The sequence below is a fragment of the Balaenoptera acutorostrata genome, chromosome 11 (genome assembly GCF_949987535.1).
Source record: "Balaenoptera acutorostrata chromosome 11, mBalAcu1.1, whole genome shotgun sequence".
Lineage (NCBI taxonomy): Eukaryota > Metazoa > Chordata > Mammalia > Artiodactyla > Balaenopteridae > Balaenoptera > Balaenoptera acutorostrata.
In genome coordinates this window covers 52139345-52157304 of record NC_080074.1, presented here as the reverse complement: position 1 = coordinate 52157304, position 17960 = coordinate 52139345, and the positions used below count along the sequence as shown (strand labels likewise).

The window sequence follows — 17960 nt, the reverse complement described above, 5'->3', positions numbered from 1 at the left end:
AAACAAAGCTTACTGGAGAACTCTACTATATTTTCATTTAAAGTGATAAAGTAAGAAATTAGCTAATTTCCTAGTTTTTTAGCAATTTGAAAGTTGATTTCTCAGCCACATGGATTACATTCTCAACTTGAGTAGGAAACAGTGGTAGGTTTTGTTTCTGCTGCTGTTGTTTTTATAAGAGAAATCCCATAGTGTATCAGGTTATTATTATTGATAGAGCGGGCTTTGTTCCTCAAGTTTTTATTTTGATAAGAAAAAAATCTCACTCCATCTCACACTTCTGAAAAGATCTTGCTGGTTTATTAGATATCTTATTGTCTCTTGATTTCCCCCTTTTAAGGCTTTAAACTGAGATTAGAAGTGAGTCCTTATATATAATTCAGACATATTTTCTCACCTGAGCCCTACCCAAAGGGTAAAAACAGCTTTTAAAAACCCTAAGTTCTCCTTCCTTTCAACCCAATTTCCTCATTGTTGTACAGCCCTGGCAAGCTACACCTCTAGCAATTAAGACAGGTAGAAACCTGCTCCTTTTCAACTTCCCAGTGAGAGAACTGGAAAGTTTTCAGTTTCTAAAAGACTGGAAACAAAGCTTTCTGTTTCGAAATAGAGCTTTTACCTGGGAGTAACATCTTCTGTGGGTGGTGTGTATCGGGGCAAAGAAATCTCGGTAAGCCTTGGTTATCACGGTATTCCCCCCCCTTAAAAAAAAAAAAAAGCTGAATGTTTTTACAGAGACTTCAAGGGCAGTTTTAAGGATGTTTATATTTCAGACAACCTAAACATTGTTTAAAGCAAAATGAGAGATTTCATTTTGGGACAAGCAGGTTGATGAATTGCAGTCAACATCTTGTTCTCAAAGAAGGCATTTTTCCTGGGGGCTTTCAGTCTAGACGTACAAGGGAGGAAGGAGGAAGAAAGGAGAGTTCTCACTCTCACACTCATCCTTTACATGGTATCTTGGCCAGTACAGTCAATAGTTCATCATAAATCAGACTTGAAGAAAAGAGGCACTCTCTACTCACTCAGGGAGAATAGTGATTTATACCACTTAAGTCATAAAGAGTACTGATTTCGTTATTTTCCAACTTACGCCCTTCCGAGCTGGTAAAACATTTTGTGGGCCAGTAAATGTTTGGTACCAACTGGCAAAACGTGAAGGATTATATCAAAGCCTGCCCTGAGTGGGACTGTTTTGTTGTATAGGAAATACTTTTTGATTTTAACCTCTGACCTCTGACATTGCAAAGGTCAAGGGAAGAGGAGAGCCAAGTAGAAAGCAACATTTAACTCTTATAATAAAGTGGCTCAAGGATATAGCAGCACACGGGTAAGGCAGAGGAAGCATATCAAAATGATTATTAACCGTAAACATATGAAGTCATTAGCTTAGTTGTAATAAAGGAATATTGGCAAGATGAAGTCAGCTGTTTCTTGGCAGGGAATGTCTTACAGAGATGACATAAACTTCTAACGGAAGTGAAAGAACATCACTCAATTTGAGGCAAGATGTAAAACTCCAAAAGGCAAAATATAGTATTTCTGGACTTGACAGATTTCCCATAGGAGTTTTTTTTTTTTTAAGTGTGATTGTTTTTAACTGTGTGGTAAAGCCTGTGGATTAGGCTAAAAATAAAATGGCCATGTCTGCCTGCTTTTCTGTGCATATTGCAGAATGCTTTTCCTGTGCATTTTGATGTGAATTGGATAAAAACCGATTATTTATTCAATATGTAAGCTTTCTTCTTATTATCCAAACTTGCTGACCCAAATTAATATGAATAAATAGTAACTGGCTTTAAAACATGGCCTTTCTAAGAAATTCCTTAATGTTTGAATAGAAATATGTGGCTTTATCCAAGAAACTTTCTGTACCTTAAGAGAATGTTTGCTGGACACTGAAATGTCTTATTGAAGAATTATTTGTTAGCTTAGTATTATTACTGATATTTTCATAATCTTATTCAAAAGTCCTATCTCAGGATAATGAAAAATGTTTGGTGCAATAATGATTAAAACCCAGAAATGTTCTGTTCCCTGGCAACAAATACAAGTTATGAAAAATTTTATACACATGGAAAACAAAGAGAAAAGGTTCTCCTAATCTATGCCATTAATAAACATATCCAGAATATAACCACTAAGCAGCCTTTAATCTATCCACTTTTATTTAAAACTACTCTGCATAAAAGGAAGAACATTCCTCAACAATTTTGGAAATGCTGAAATAAATTTCCTTCTTCTGAGTGCTTCCTTCATGTGAAAATCTTTTTGCTGCATCTTTAGCTATTTTTTAAACATGAGACTCCTTCAGTACGAATTAGATCTGGCATGGAAAATTGATCAAGCTTGTGATCCTCAGAAATCGTGACTTCCAGGATCCTGAAACTTGCAGTTAGTTTATACATAAAATGAATTCCCTATCTGAAAAATGTGACTCCCTCCTGAAGATATTTTTAAATAGTCTTTCATCCCAGGAAAGAAATTCGTAGTATCCCAGGGATAAATAATTACCTCTGTTTACAATATTTTCAGTGATGGAACTCTGACCAGAGGCATGAACAAGACAAACAGGAGTGTATTTTACAAATCTAAGATGTCTTATTTTGTTTTATTTAGGAGGCATTGTTTAATAATAGGGTTTTTTTTTTCCCTTTCTTTCTCAACAATCTATCATTGAATCACAGGTAAAGAAAGAAACACAGAATGAGTAGCTATAATTAATCATCAAAGCTCCACACTGTAGTCTTACAGGATTTTTATGCTTTTTTTCAAAGTTTTCCCATTTGGTTGTCACATTTTTTCTCACACCCTGCTGGGCAGCGAGATGAGTATTCTCCTTACCAGTCTGACACAGTGAGAATAAGGCACAAGTTATACACCCATTAATGCCAGGGTTGGTGCCTGTGGTCAGTGACATCTAGGATCAACCTTCTTTACTTCAAATATCCCCCAATAAGACCTTATACTGGCTTTATTACATTGATGGTAGCACATGCAAGGTAGATGCTTGTATATTTGTATATATTGGATTGGCCAAAAAGTTTGTTCGGGTTTTTCTGTAACATCTTATGAAAAACCTGAGCGAACCTTTTGGCCAACCCAATACATGAAACTAAAATTAAAAAAAAAAAAAAAAGATCAGGTACAAATACCATAAATATCCCAACTTCTAAAGTCTCCTTTTTGAAAAACATATTTCCCCCCTACCGTTTCTACCAGAATCCCTTGCACTTGCCTGATCATAGGGTTTATGTAGGTTCCAGTGGATATGTTTTTTTAAACTGTGATATAAAGTTTTCCTAGTTGGAGGAAATAATCACTTTCCCTTAAGTTAAACAGCCCCAATCCATTTTAAATTAAAATATCTGACCCAGAAATAGAAAGAGTCCGCTTTGTGGTCTTGAGGGTCACTTAGCTGCAGATGGAACTTGAAAACTTGTTTCTGGTCACTGCTGCTGAGGAGAGCCCATTATTTCTGTTCCGGCGGGATTGGCTCAAGATAGTCACGAACGTGAAACACTCGTGAGTGTGGCATTCCGAGTGCTTAAGGAACTGGACATACTAAGATGACAAAAAGAATGTCATTAAACCATAACTACGCTTCCTAAATTACCAGGTATTGGTAGGTTTACTGGCAAGACAGCTTAAATTACAGATGTATTTGTAGCCTGCAGCATTTTATGATAAGAGAGTTACAGAATTCTTTGCAACCAAGGGGAAAAAATAAGGATTTATTAAAGCTGACGTGGACTTCTATGACTTTGCACTCCTTATACACACAAAGAGGGGCATCATGGTGACAGCACTCCTAAAGTTTGCGGGGAAAGTATTTCCACTTCTCGGTTCCATTTAAAGTCCGCTGGCCTCCTTTCCACTGCGGATCTGCTGTTTAGTCTGCATCTGAAAATTAAACCCAGAGCTTCAGCTGTCACATTAAACACTGAACCTTCCTCCAGCGCACACCCTCACCGGTGCCTGTGTGGTAACATCTATGGTTAAACGCCTAAGACATTGAAAAATTCCATCCAACATTAGGGGATCAGGGTGGATATTGGGATGTCTTCTTCCTCCTTTTGAATAAGTTAGCAGAAGTGTACCCAAGGGTATACACCACATGCATTGTGCTGAACCAAATTAAAAGGATGGAGATAGGTGCAAACTATATTTCTAGGTTTTAGTGGGTTTTTTTCCCCACAAGCATAATGAAAGCAATGAAAGAGTTACACGTATTAAATTCCTTTTTTGGGGGAACAAAAGAAAGACTAAGGCAAAATGAGTGCAATTTTTCCAGTAGTCATAATAAAAATATAGTTCTCCAACTCTGCCCACTTTCTTTTCCTTCTCTTCAGTTTTCTGCCAAAAAAATCCACGTTTCACCCCAGTGTGGTACAGCCTCAGCGGTCTTTGTAAGGTAACTGAGTGGATGGCTGGGGGCTGTTCAGTATTTAGAGGCCTTAATGGCTGGTACTCATAAAAATGTCACTGTGCACTTTCACTTTGAAAAGTCCTTTTATCCTACGTTCGTGAAGACCCATTCCAACGGTAAGCCTCCTTGACCAGACCATGGCTGCTTGGCCTTCTCACCTCACCAGCCAGCCCCTAATGAGATGTGGAGAATGCTTGGCTACAGTCTCCCCACCTCCTTAGTGCCTCAGAGCTGCTCTTGGGGGGCTACCCAAGCTCAAAGATCCTTTGGGCGTATGCTGCGAACATGAAGCAATTTAAATAAATATCTCAAGTTGCAAGCTATCATCTGCAGTAAATGGCAGTGTCTTCTAAGTTAACTGAGGAGGATTGAATCTCAAGGGTCCCTACCAACTACTCTGCTATGAAAGTAAGATCCCTGGGGGACGTCAGAACCTGATGGCTTATTCCCTTCGTCACCGGGTCCTGTCCACTCTTTGCACCGCAGAAGGGCCCTGGGTGAAGTCTGGTCAGCCGTGACAGGGCAGCTGAACGTGGATTTCCCGACTCCATCTTCGTGCATCCATGACCCACATGGCTCCTGGGAGGGAAAAAAGCAAGAACTCTTCTCTCCCAGCCTTATCTCGCAATCTGCTGCCAAGTCACCTGCCCCAATTCAGTAAATGAATTGTGGAACCAAAACAAAAAAACGAAGAGGGTTTTTCCTTCTCTTAATTACACGCACACTTTTGTCACAGCAGCCATACATGTAGCAAAGGGCCAAGTCACTGGGAAGGTGAGAACTGGGTCTTGCAGAGGTGAGAGGTGCCACGTGCCCCGCCAACATCGTCCACTTGGCAGCCATGCCGTCCTTTGGAGGATGGCCAGTCAGGGCCATGCCAGGAAGAGAGAGCTCTCCAAGGACCAAACATGGAGAAAAGCATCGTTCTGAGCGTGTGAGAGCCGCATGACCTCCAAAAGTTTGACGGAGTGAGGCTCCCGCCCTCTGACATCCTAGTTATGTACCCAGTAGTAACTGACAGCTACTAGTAGAAGCATTTCAGTGTCGGTGGAAATAAAACAACTCTCCATGTTGTGTTAAGAAGCGTTAAGTAAAGGAAACAAGATGAGGATGAGGGACCATCATTTTCAGCTGAGTTGTGTCTAAGGGATTTGAATAAACCACTTACATATCAGGAGCTTCAAGAGCTCAGATCAAGCAAAGTTTCTGGGAAGGTTTTGAAAAGCTGATCACATTCCGTCTACTACAAGGTCTTTGTAAGTTCATGGCCTGAAAATTCGATTTCCTTCCGGATTTGGAAGTACTTTGGTTTCCAGATAGTCTAGAAAACTCGAGCAGTTAGAAATGGAATAATTACAGCTCCATCCAGGGGGGTTTCCAGCTTGACTGCGTTCTATTAATTTGTTAACCAGGCGAAGAAGGAAGCACATATATCTGCCGGTGTGTACTCTGTGGTCTGTTTCAGGGTAGTTACCTGAGTCCACACCTCCTGTCATAATGAGAAGTGAGTCGTTTGGGGACGGTGAAGAGTGTATCTGCCGAACAGCCTAATGACTTTCTGCAATTTAAATATTAAGTGAAAAAACAAGGTCAGAGGGCAGCTGAACCTTGGCTTGTCTCTCTCACGTCCGTCCGTGGCTTTGATCCTGCTACATCCTCCTTTGTGGCCGGGACTCCATAGAGAATCTCAGGGTCATGGCCTGTTGCCTGTCAAGAGGTATAAACGTGCTGCTTAAATATGTGAAGCCTGCCGTTTGGGGGTTGGGAGCAGATGCGAGGTAGCTTCAAACGTTCCACGTTTCCCACATAACCCAAAGCAGACTAAACAAAACCGGTGTGAAATCTCATGACTTGATGCTGCGGTGGTTATATTTTTTAAGCTGTAATCCATTCATTTGTGTGTGTGTTTATTCCCAGGATTTACAGCTCCTTCAGTCTTGGGGGAAGAGAACGTTTGAAACCTTTTGCAAAGGGTTTGCAGTAAGCAGTGGCCTGTGGTTAAAGCCCAGGATAGAGTGTGTGTGTGTGTGTGTGTGTGTGTGTGTGTGTGTGTGTGTGTATGTGTCCGTGTGTCCGCGTGCACGCATTCATGCGAGCATGTGAGTACCCGTTCATGTGGGGTTTTTTTCCCTCCCGTTTGCTGCTTTTACGCAAAAGCGTCACACATGGTAGCATTTAGGAGTTCCTTCACAGCTGAAGTGTTTCAAACACTAATGAATGGAAGTTTGGTCATATAATGCAGACAAGCTTTAAGGCATGCTTTACTGAATGGTGTACTGTAGTGACCTGGGAAAGGAAGAGAGGTATAAATTGTGTCAGTTAGCCACCCAGACAAAATGAAGCCATGTGGAAAATCAAATCTATTAAAGTATGAAGACTGTTATAAGCTGTTTTAAGCTGGCCATTCTTAAAGTTTGCTGCAGGAGGGAATGTTTACCTCTTCTCCCAGATCTTTTTCACATGCCGTCTTATGAGACAATGTACAGCATTTGATAAAAATCATCCCCTCACTAAGGACGCTTTTATCAGAAATGTTTATTGTCTCCGCTTTACCACCCATGTCCTGAAAGGTACTGCACGTTTGTTAAATAAGCAGAAGGAAAGAGAACTTTGCAGCTCAAGCCGGCTTGCAGAAATTCCAACAAATTCCAGAGCCATACGGAATCAGAAAAAGGAAAAGAGAAGGAGAAATTAGATTTATAGGAAGAGGAGGCCCTGCAAAAACATATATATTAGATTTTCTCTGCTTGGCCAAACCACCATTAAATGTTTGGTCAGTGTGGATTTAGTATTGAGATTGAGCAGTTAATGCCAAACTTTGGTCATTGTCTTAAAATGCGCTTTAATAAATACAAGAAGGAGGAAATCCATTTGGAAAGGAAGTGAGTCGTCAGCTCTTGCAGCCCTTTCTCAGGCTCGATTCTGCCCTCACGCTGCCTCTGGTACATGGCAGTGGCATCCTGGTTACACACAGCTGCCAACACCCGTCTGACTCTGCCCAAAGCCTGGCTCGACTTGCTCTGTGACTTCAGGTATACGACTTACTGTGCCTTGATTTTCTCACCTGTAAAATGGGAATAATAACAGCCAGTCCCTAAGAGCATCAGCTATGATTACCAATATCTGCAGGACGCGTTTTCTTTGTCCCTTAAGAACAGATCCCCTTCACTTGATTTGCTGGTTTTTAAAACTGATGACTGGCATGCTGTCGGGAAAAATTTATCCATTTCTTTTTTCCCTCTGATTGGTGAGTAAGCTCACACGGGCCTGACATTCTCTGGATGGCAGACAATTGAATTTGCTGAGCAGCCGCCATGATGTCAAGCCTTAAGTCAACAGTGGCTAATGACTGCTCTGGGAAAAAACAACACCTTGATTCCTCAATTACGGTTTAAGAATCCCTGGGAACGAGGGGGCTTGCCAATCATCCGCATCCTCTTTTGAAGCCAGCATAATGTGCTGTGGAAACAGGTCACCTCTGAACTGTTTGTCTGAACAGCCCACACAGCGTAATGGTTGTGCCCTCTGTGTGTTCCAGGAGGAGACTGAAGAGACATCCTCACAAGAGTCTGCGGAAGAGGATTAGGGGGCGCCAACATTCAATTTCTACCTCAGCAGCAGTTGGATCTTTTGAAGGGAGAAGACACTGCAGTGACCACTTAACTCTCTGTCGCCATGGTCTTTCCACTTTCATCTGGGGTTAGGGGGCGGGGCGGGGCGGGGGCGGGGCGGGGGTGGGGGGAGAAGTCACGTAACCTTAAAAAGGACTATATTAATCACCTTCTTTGTAATCCCTTCACAGTCCCAGGTTTAGTGAAAAACTGCTGTAAACACAGGGGACACAGTTTAACAATGCAACTTTTAATTACTGTTCTCTTTTTCCTTAACCTACTAATAGTTTGTGGATCTGATAAGCAGGAGTGGGTGGGTGAGAAGAACCTCTGAATCGGGTTTAGTCAATCACTGCACTGCATCCAAACCAGAAACGTGTCACCCGTGTGACGCTGGGCATTCCTCTCGGAGAGGCGCGGTGGGAGACACTGGACGCCTCAGACACCACCCAGCCCGCTCGCAGTAGTGAAGCTTCTATTTAGAACACCAAAGATAGGACTAGATACTACTTCTCTCTTTTTCATATAACCTTGTAGACACTTACTTGATGATTTTTTTTTAATTTTTACTTTTATTTCTAAATGAGACGAAATGCTGATGTATCCTTTCATCCAGCTTAACAAACCAGAAAAGGTGATGTTCACTTTTCAAAAAGGGAAGTAAGCAAACTCAGATTGCCAACTCCTTTATTTATGGATGCCACACATATCAGCAGGAGTAATAAATTTACTCACGGCCCTCATTTTTTTTTTTTCAGGAACCCTCATCCGGGTAGAATCTACTTCCTACAGAGCCAAATGCCATTTAGCAATAAATCACACTTGTCAGCCTCAAAGCATTTTAAGGAACCTAGACAAGTAAAATTATCCTCTTTGTAATTTAATGAAAAGGTACAACAGAATAATGCATGATGAACTCACCTGGATTATGAGGTGGGAGGAGCGAAATCCAAATTTCTTTTGCTCTAGTTTATACTACAATTTAAAGAACAACGACAACAAAAAAGCAGGCTCTCTCTCTCTCTCTCCGTTGTGTATCAGTTTCTGTGAAAGACCTAAATACCACTTACCTCAAATGAAGCTTATGTGTTACTTCAAGTAATACGTTTTGACATAGGATGGTTGGCTGAGGTGCTTTACTCTGATTTCAGCTCACCATCTCTTCACTCAAACTGCACTTTTAGCCAGAGATGCAATACATCCCCACTGCTCAATACTACCTCTGAATGTTACAGTTAATTTACAGTTTAGTACTTACTACATGCTGCTATACACAAGCAATGCAAGAAAAAAAAAAGTAATGGGTAGGTGATACTAATCATCTACAGTTCTTTTTGTACACTTAGTTACAGTTAAAGAAGCAGTCTCCTTACTGTGTTTCAGCATGGCTATGTATTTTTCTATGGTTTTTTTTTTTAATTAAAATTTTACAAATACTTGTTTCAGCTTCTCTGCTAGATTTTCCACATTAACTTGAATTATTTTTTAACCAAGTCGCTCCTAGGTTCTTAAGGATATTTTTCCTCCTTACACTACACATCCCACAAAATTTGACTGTAATGTTTAAATATCACCCTCCAAGTTTGTACCTCACATGAATTGTTTAAGGAAATGGACTAATTGACTTGCAAAGACCTACCTCCAGACTTCAAAAGGAATGAACTTGTTACTTGCAGCATTCATTTTTGTCAATGTTTGAAATAGTTCAGACTGCAGCTAACCCTCGTCAAAACTATTTTTGTAAAAGGCTTTTGATAGAAAGGAACACGTTTTTACATACTTTTTTGCAAATAAATAAAATAAAGCCAACCTTCAAAGAAACTTGAAGCTTTGTAGGTGAGATGCAACAAGCTCAGCTTTTGCATGATGCAATCAAAAATATGTGTTTTGAAGATTAGTTGAATATGAGAAAATGCTTGACAGATATTTTCATGTATTTTACACAAATGTGATTTTTGTAATATGTCTCAGCCAGGTTTATTTTAAACGCTTCTTATGTAGAGTTTTTATTCCTTTCTCTCCTAGTGAGTGTGCTGACTTTTTAACATGGTATTATCAACTGGGCCAAGAGGTAGCTTCTCATGACGGCTTGTGTCAGTCTGGCTTTTAGTACTGATGCCAAATGAAACTCAAAACCATCTCTCTTCCAGCCGCTTCAGGGAGGTAGTTTCAAAGGCCACATACCTCTCTGAGACTGGCAGATTGCTCACTGTTGTGAATCACCAAAGGAGCTATGGAGAGAATTAAAACTCAACATTACTGTTAACTGTGCATTAAATAAGCAACTAAACAGTGGCTCATAAAAAGCCCCATTCCGTATCTTGGGTTGGGCCTTTTGAAACCTCAATGGCCAGCTCATAAAACTAAAGCAGTTGCTCGTGTTGGCCAAACTCAGAGCACCCGGCAGTTTCCATCTCTGATGAAATTACTCTCTTATTTCCTATACGTTGTACAATCAAAACACACTACTACCTCTTAAGCCCCAGTATACCTCATTTTACATACTGAAAAAAGCTTGTGGCCAATGGAACAGTAAGAACATCATAAAATTTTTATATATATAGTTTATTTTTGTGGGAGATAAATTTTATAGGACTGTTCTTTGCTGTTGTTGGTCTCGGGCTAAGTAAGACTGGACATTTAACTTTTCTACCATTTCTGCAAGTTAGGTATGTGTGCAGGAGAAAAGTATCAAGACGTTGAACTGCAGTTGACTTTCTCCCTGTTTCTTTGAGTGTCTTCTAACTTTGTTCTTCATGTAGAGTTGCTGTCTATGATTGTACTTTGAATCGCTTGCTTGTTGAAAATATTTCTCTAGTGGATTATCACTGTCTGTTCTGCACAATAAACATAACAGCCTCTGTGATCCCCATGTGTTTTGATTCCTACTCTTTGTCATGGCTCCATTAAATGAGTAATAAAGTTTGGTCAAAACAGGTCAAGGAGAGAGACATTCACAAGTCGTTTTGTTGTGTGCACCCACACCTCTACACACACGAACATAAAGTTTTAAAGTACAGACGGCCCTCTGCGGGTTCCGAATCCGCGGATTCAACCAACCATGGATTCCCTAGAGCCGACTGTACTGAGTCATTTCATATAAGGGACTTGAGCATCCTTGGGTTTTGGTATGGGCAGGGGATCCTGGAACCAATGCCCCGTGGATTCTGAGGGAAGGCTGTATCATACTTCTTAAATCAACTGCCCTAAATTCACCTTCCGTAGCCTGACATTTAACGCTACAAAGATGACCTTAAAGAAATGTAAAGGAAGAATGGTCTACAGTTTAAAACTAGAGAATTTCCATTGAAGGCCTGCATCTACAAAGTTTGTAATGGGAGTAACTGATACCTCAGTTATCTTTGACTTAATATCTGTAGACGTCCAACAGTTTGTTGAAAAGAATAAGAAATGAAAGTTACAAAGTGTCTACTGAATAGGAATCTTTTTACCCTATAAAACCTATAAGCAGAGTCAGAATCATTCCACCAAGTTCAAGATCATCTTTATAACTCGGCTGGTGGTTAGGAGTAGATCCAGGATTTTTTAAAGCCAAATCCTCTGGGTTGTGCTGCCACCATTGTCACTAAAACTCTCTGTGTTTAGTTCTTAGGAAGCGCTTGTTCATTTTAAGAAATCTCCTGTCAGGAAATTTATTGTCAAATTTACTACTTCATTCCTTCATTTATTTATTTTCACAGCCTATATTTTGTGAGTGCCTACTTTATGCTTTAAGTCCCAGACCAAGAGGCCTTTCAAAATATTATCTCCTTGGAAAAAAGTTATGCAGGTGCAGAAATACAGGCAGCATGCAAAAAGAACCAAGTAAACTGTTGAGGCAACAAGTTGTAAGAATTTAGAGGAGGGAAAGCTGTTTCCTGCTGGGGTGGATGATTAGTTCAGCCTAATAATAGACAGGCCAAATGTATTTAATGTAACCCATATTTAGTCTCTTCATTTTTATTAATATAGAAAAGCACGTGAGAAGAAATTACTTCTTGAAAACAAAAATAAACAAACCAAGAGAGAATCTTTGGCTTGAAAAAGAAAGACTAAGAAAGGACATACTATGTCCAGAATAAGATAAGTAGATAAATGGGATAAAAAACTTCCCATATTTTAGAGTTAATGCTCATTAAATGATCTGAGTAAGCTTTTCTTTCCTTTTCTTTTTAGAAAAGTTAAAGTATTGCTTTCAAACAATAAGTAGTACACTTGTGAAAGTTATGAAGAAATCTCTTAAGTTTAAACCTAAGTTCAAGGAGGGTGTCCAAAAAATCAGCCAATGCATTCAAATATCAGAGGAGCCTCTAATATGTACTGGATATCATTTGGGGCAATAAAGGTAAATGAGACTTCATCCCTACCTACAGAGAGTCAAAACTTCTCCTGAGGGAGTTGGACTCAAGAGAGAGCTCTGGAAATAGAACCTTACTGAGTTACCCTGAAAGTGGCTCGATGCATCTTGAACTCTCTGCCAATATCAGAGACAAATCGCAGGTCCTCTCACACAAGGGCTGTAGCGCCGTCATCAGAGAAGGATCCTGGGGCTGCAGGGACATTGAGTCTCAGCCAGTGTAGCATTTCATAAGCGGGGGCTGGCGGCGGAGGGGAATGTTCTAACAGGGCTAGGGGTGCTCGACTCTGGTGAATTCAGGGATGGTAAGTGGTTTAGGTGTCTGGGCAGCAATAAAAACAGTACTACAGAATGAATAACAATCTAGTCCATGGGACGCGATGCAAGCTGAGATTATAGACCAGTGAATGAAACTTCAGAAAAGGGAAACAAGAAGCCCAAGAGAGGGGACCAGGGCAGCATGGGTGCACTTCTTATCAAGTTTTATTTACATAAGATTAATTTTTTATTGAACAAGAGTAATTCTTCAAGTTAAGCAAGGTCATCCTTGAGCAATTGCTCTTCAGCTCTAAGAAATCTGGCCTAAAAGGGGATGAGAAGTTGAAAAGAATAAAAATTACTTGTGAAATAAGAAATGCAGATGGGTAATGACCAGAGTCAGAAGGCAACAACAGAGGTCTACACCCACAGTCTGAGTTTAGCCATCTGTAAAACTTGGCCATCTGGTCTCTTCCTCAAGGAGGTGTGAAATGGCTGCAGTACGACCCTCTGCCCCCCTCCTCCTCCTCCTCCTCCTCCTCCTCCTCCTCCTCTGCGTTCAGGACTCCATCCATGCTGAGGCGGCCATGCCTCTGTCCTACTCTCATACCTGGTCCCGGTAGAGCCTATGGGGAAGGCCTAATGTCAGTGAGCAGCACCCCACTTTGTGTCCAGTTTATAATAGTTGGGCTCTTGTCTCCTGCCTCTGAGCCTGATTCACAACCTTAATACCCGCCTCTACCCTCATTCATCCAGGGGTCGTCCCTGCCTCACCCCTACCAGCCTTACAGGACCCCAATCCTGCCCCTGTACTTGAGCCAACCCCTTGTGATCTGTTAGTCCCATCTCTCCTTCTCTCATCTGATTATTTTCTCACTTTCGGATTCCACCTGTTTTGCGGCTGCCCTAATCCTAGATTAAGCAGACATTCTCGGAAACATGGAGTAACAACATATGAAAATGCTTCACTGCCAGAACCTAGATGTGGAGGAGGGGTGGTGGAGGGAGGGCGGGCTACCTACCTAGGAAGAAACTTGCTGCAGGAGGAAAAATAGAAGATGTAGATCTAGCCCTAGTGGTCTGCTTCCTCTGAGAACCCAGAGAGGCGGGAGGAAAGAGGAGTCCTGTAACTCCCGGCCTCAACTTCTCCCTGAATGTTTGAGATCCCAGGAGCTCTAGTGACCTCCCAAGCCATGTCACTGACTGGCGTTTGCTGGTTCTGCAGGCCATGTCAGCTATGTCATAGAGGAATCTAAGGAAGAGAGTTGCCATTTAAGTGGCATCACTCCAAAAGATGCAGGTCGTTCAACTCCCTTGCAAAGGTGGTGATGACCAGGGACACAGGACAAGACATCCCATTGCCCCATATGGTGCAAAAGGTGTGGACTCTGGAACTAGACTGCCTGGGTTTGAATCCTGGCTCTCCCACTAACTCGCAAGTCACATAACTATTTTGGGATCGTTTTTTTTCATCTTTAAATAGAAATAATAACAGCATCTATCTACAAGCGTTGTTGTGGGAGTTCCCTGGCAGTCTGGTGGTTAGGACTGCCGTGGCCCTGGGGTTCAATCCCTGGTCAGGGAACTGAGATCCTGCTATAAGGTGCACAGCGTGGCCACAAAAAAAAAGACGTTGTTCTGAGGATTAAAGAAGTCAATATAGGTGAAATGCTGAAAAGCACTCAGCATATAGAAGGTGCTATACAGGGTTGGTTGTTATTTCTGTTATCTGGACTCTGGCTGCAGGGTGGGCTTAAAGCTAGCATGTTTTCCTCTAATTTCTACCATTATTTGATCTTTGCACACAGGGATATCCACAGACATGGTCCAAAAGGTATCAAGGTTTTCAAACCCGATTTTGGTTGTACATTCCATGCATGGAAATCATTAATATAGGTACAGACTCCTTTTTCCCACTGTGGTTTGCATTGTGTTTGATCTCAATGGATTTGGTTACTAAAAGGAATCACCCCTGAAAAATCAGCAAAATGCAAATCACCTCCATTACAGCGATGGTCTTAGGGGTCCCTGATGCCCCGCAGCTTCATTTGCTTGTGAGGTCTCTTCCTTTCTGCCATTCAGCCCAGCCCTCAGCCCCGGCTGCTCCAGGCTCCTGACTTTGTTCTTGGTTGGATGTATCACAGCGTTGGAGGAGGGGGCTTCTCGGTGGTCTTCCTCCTCCCAGGTCCTAGCACCTAACTCCAGTTCTCCCTCTAAATTCCAGCCTCCAGCTATAGCGCCCCAGGGCTAAGCTAAATGCGCTTCTACAGCCAGTCTTTGCCCCTCACCTTCTCATTAGCATTCTTCAGGCCACCTAATACTTCTGCCCAGTCCTCTCCCACTGAACTCTGTACCCCCTTTAGATTTCCCTTTGGTCACCTAAGGATACTAGTCTCCTTGGACCAGTCAGGAATAAGTGACTGCTTATTCCAGAAGAGAAAAAAAGAGTAAACAAGGAGATTCTCCTGTTTGCAGTTTCCCCTGGTGACTGAACTGGTGGTGTGCAGAAGAGCCAGCCCCGTGTAAAACATGAAATGGGTGATGGCCCAAAGAAAAATCCAAATGCACTTCCAGAAGGGAAAACAAACCCAGGAGAGGGGAAAAACAGCAGCTGCTTTTTACAGTGGTACAGCCAGTGGGGCCCACTGCATAACCAGAAAGTGAGGTGAGGTCCATGTGAGCAAGGATCCCTAAAGTCACGTATTTATCATCAACATGAATGGAAGAGTGATACCCTAAGAGTTGCCAAGCGGGCAGTGGTCTTTGCCAGAAGGAGCAAGAAAGAGCCCTTGTTTTAAGGCAAGATGTTGCTATTTCTGACCATGGTACAATTTGGCCTATCTTGACTGGAACAAATAATGACAATTCTTTTGGCATCTTCATTTTTCACTTACAAAGCACTTTCACAAATTTCATTTCTTTTCAACTTCATTTCGTCATTTTCATCTTCAGCACCATGCTGGGTGACATAGCAGGTATTATTATTAGTAGTAATAGTAGTATTATAATATTTACTTTAAAAATGGGTTAACTGAGGCTCGGAAGGCGTAAGTGACTGGCTTGGGAGACAGAGCTGGTAAATGACAGAGCCGTAAGTCCCTGACTCTGGCTCCACACTCTCTTCTCTAGACTACTGTACAACCGTAGACTATCCTATCAATCACTGCCCAGGATAAGCCTTCTTTCGGGTGCACATCCCTAACATATTTAATTCTAGCTTCCCAGGCTCAAATTCAATTTGGCAAAGCTGGTTTTCCAGGAGACCACCATCATTACAGCACACCCAGTCTTGGAGTCTTTGCCCCACGTCAACTGGAATTCTCCCATGGCACTGCAGAGCATCTGAACCTGGCTATTCATCCCATTCATCAATCCAAGAATATAGTTCCAGAGTCTACATATATGAACTCTTACAGATTTAAGGGATTATCTAAACTGCAGCAAGCAAGACTGTTAAGACCCAGGACATTCTGCGGGGCTGCCAGAGTTTAAGGTCCCATTCCTTTATCTTTAGTCAGCAAATCTGTAGGCTCAGAGAAGTTCCCTGTGGCCTTGTACTCTTAAATCAGGCACTTGGCAGGCTGATATATGGTCACTATTACAATGGGATCCATTTGGCCATAAAACAATTACATTCAGCCTAATCCCCAGCCAATTTAATACTGTCATGGAAAATAAAACCTGCTATTCAACCAGCTAACGAAAATGTGAAACTTTCACAAACCCATGGGTATATTGCACTGCCTGTCCAACTATTGCTGAAGTCACCTTTCCAATACTAAGACATTCAAAGACCTCTTTTTGTTTTGTTTTGTTTCAGATGTTTTTTTATTTTATTATTTTTTTAATAGATCTTTATTGGGTATAATTGCTTCACAGTACTGTGTTAGTTTCTGTTGCACAACAAAGCAGATCAGCCGTATGCATACACGTGTCCCCATATCCGCTCCCTCTTGCGTCTCCCTCCCACCCTCCCTATCCCACCCCTCTAGGTCATCGCACAGCAGCGAGCTGATCTCCCTGTGCTATGCGGCTGCTTCCCACCAGCCAACTATTTTACATGCAGTAGTGCATATATGGCGATGCAACTCTCACTTCGCCCCAGCTTCACCCTCCCACCCCATATCCTCAAGTCACCTCTTGACTGTGGTCGCTTTCTCTCCATCTCTGTTGCCACTTCTACACTATCCCCGATTTAAGCTCTGGCTGTGTAGTCTCACCCGCCCCCCTCAATTCTTTCTCCACCCTCAGCAAGTGTGATCTTTCTAAAAACACAAATCTGATCACAAGCCGAATGCCTGCAGATAAAGTTCAAAGTCTTTCCAGTGGCCCGAAGCGAGTGGCATGGTCTGGCTCTTATTCCTCCTCCAGCCTGAGCAGTCACCGGCCTTCCCCACTGTTCCCCAACAATGTTAAACCCCTTCACACAGACTCTAGTACCCTCTGCCTGGAATTCCTTCTCTTCTCCTGGCCTCTCTTCCGCCCTAGCAAGCCTCCTCCTTGTTCTTCAGTCTCAGTTCAAGTATTACTCTAGGGGACCTTCTCTGCCTTTCTCCCTGCCCACATCCTCCACACAGTCAGGCCCTCTGTATATTCTCTTGGAACACTCTGGACTTCTCCCTGGTAGCAATTCCTGCAGTTGTCACGAAGCTTTGTGTAACATGCCCCCGGTGGATGATGAGGGAAGATCCGTCTTACCACCTTTGCCTCCCTAGCACCTGGCACAGCAGCTGGCCACAGTAGGCCCTCCCAAAATGCGTGCACGAATGAATGAATCAACCGCACCGCATCTCCACAGGGTTATCTGCTCAGGGAGCAGAGCTGAGACCGAGCAGATAGCCCATTGGAGACCGGCAGCCTCTCATAGGCCTTTTCCCAGATCTCTCCTGTCCTCTGGGCCCCTGCTGACCTTCATTCAGGCCTCACTTTTCCTCCCCTGTGCAGGGTTCTGCACCCCAAACCTCTCCCCATTGTCTCCCCATCACCCCCTCAACACATCCAATGTAATCTCTCCTTGACTCCATTTCTGTCAGTTCACCTTTCGGCCAGCATGTTCATTTTAAGAAAAAACAACTGGTAGGCAAATGAGCTAACAACAGATGCTACCAACAGACAAACACGTAGCGCAGTGTCTGAGACATAGTATGCACTTGAAGCTGATAGTGGTTGCTTTAAACGGCTTGGTCTCTATTTTACTTTCCTCTGCCACAGCACTCCAATTTTTATTTGTTTTTTAATTTTTTGGAGGAAGTTCCTCTTCCTCACTCTCAGCCTATGAGATTCCCCTGGTGGCAGGGGAGAGCAT

The 17960-nt window shown here is 42.3% G+C and overlaps 1 protein-coding gene across 2 annotated transcripts in view; it reads left to right on the top strand.

The window, feature by feature from the left end:
- The window catches only part of HMGA2 (high mobility group AT-hook 2), a 137642-nt gene extending 129519 nt beyond the window's left edge, over positions 1–8123 (top strand). For both annotated transcript variants that reach the window (XM_057555890.1, XM_007179756.3), the window contains one exon: positions 7968–8123. In XM_057555890.1, the coding sequence (XP_057411873.1) occupies positions 7968–8015 (48 nt within the window). In that variant the 3' untranslated portion in view covers positions 8016–8123. The remainder of the gene's footprint in view (positions 1–7967) is intronic.
- The last annotated feature ends 9837 nt before the right edge of the window (positions 8124–17960 follow it).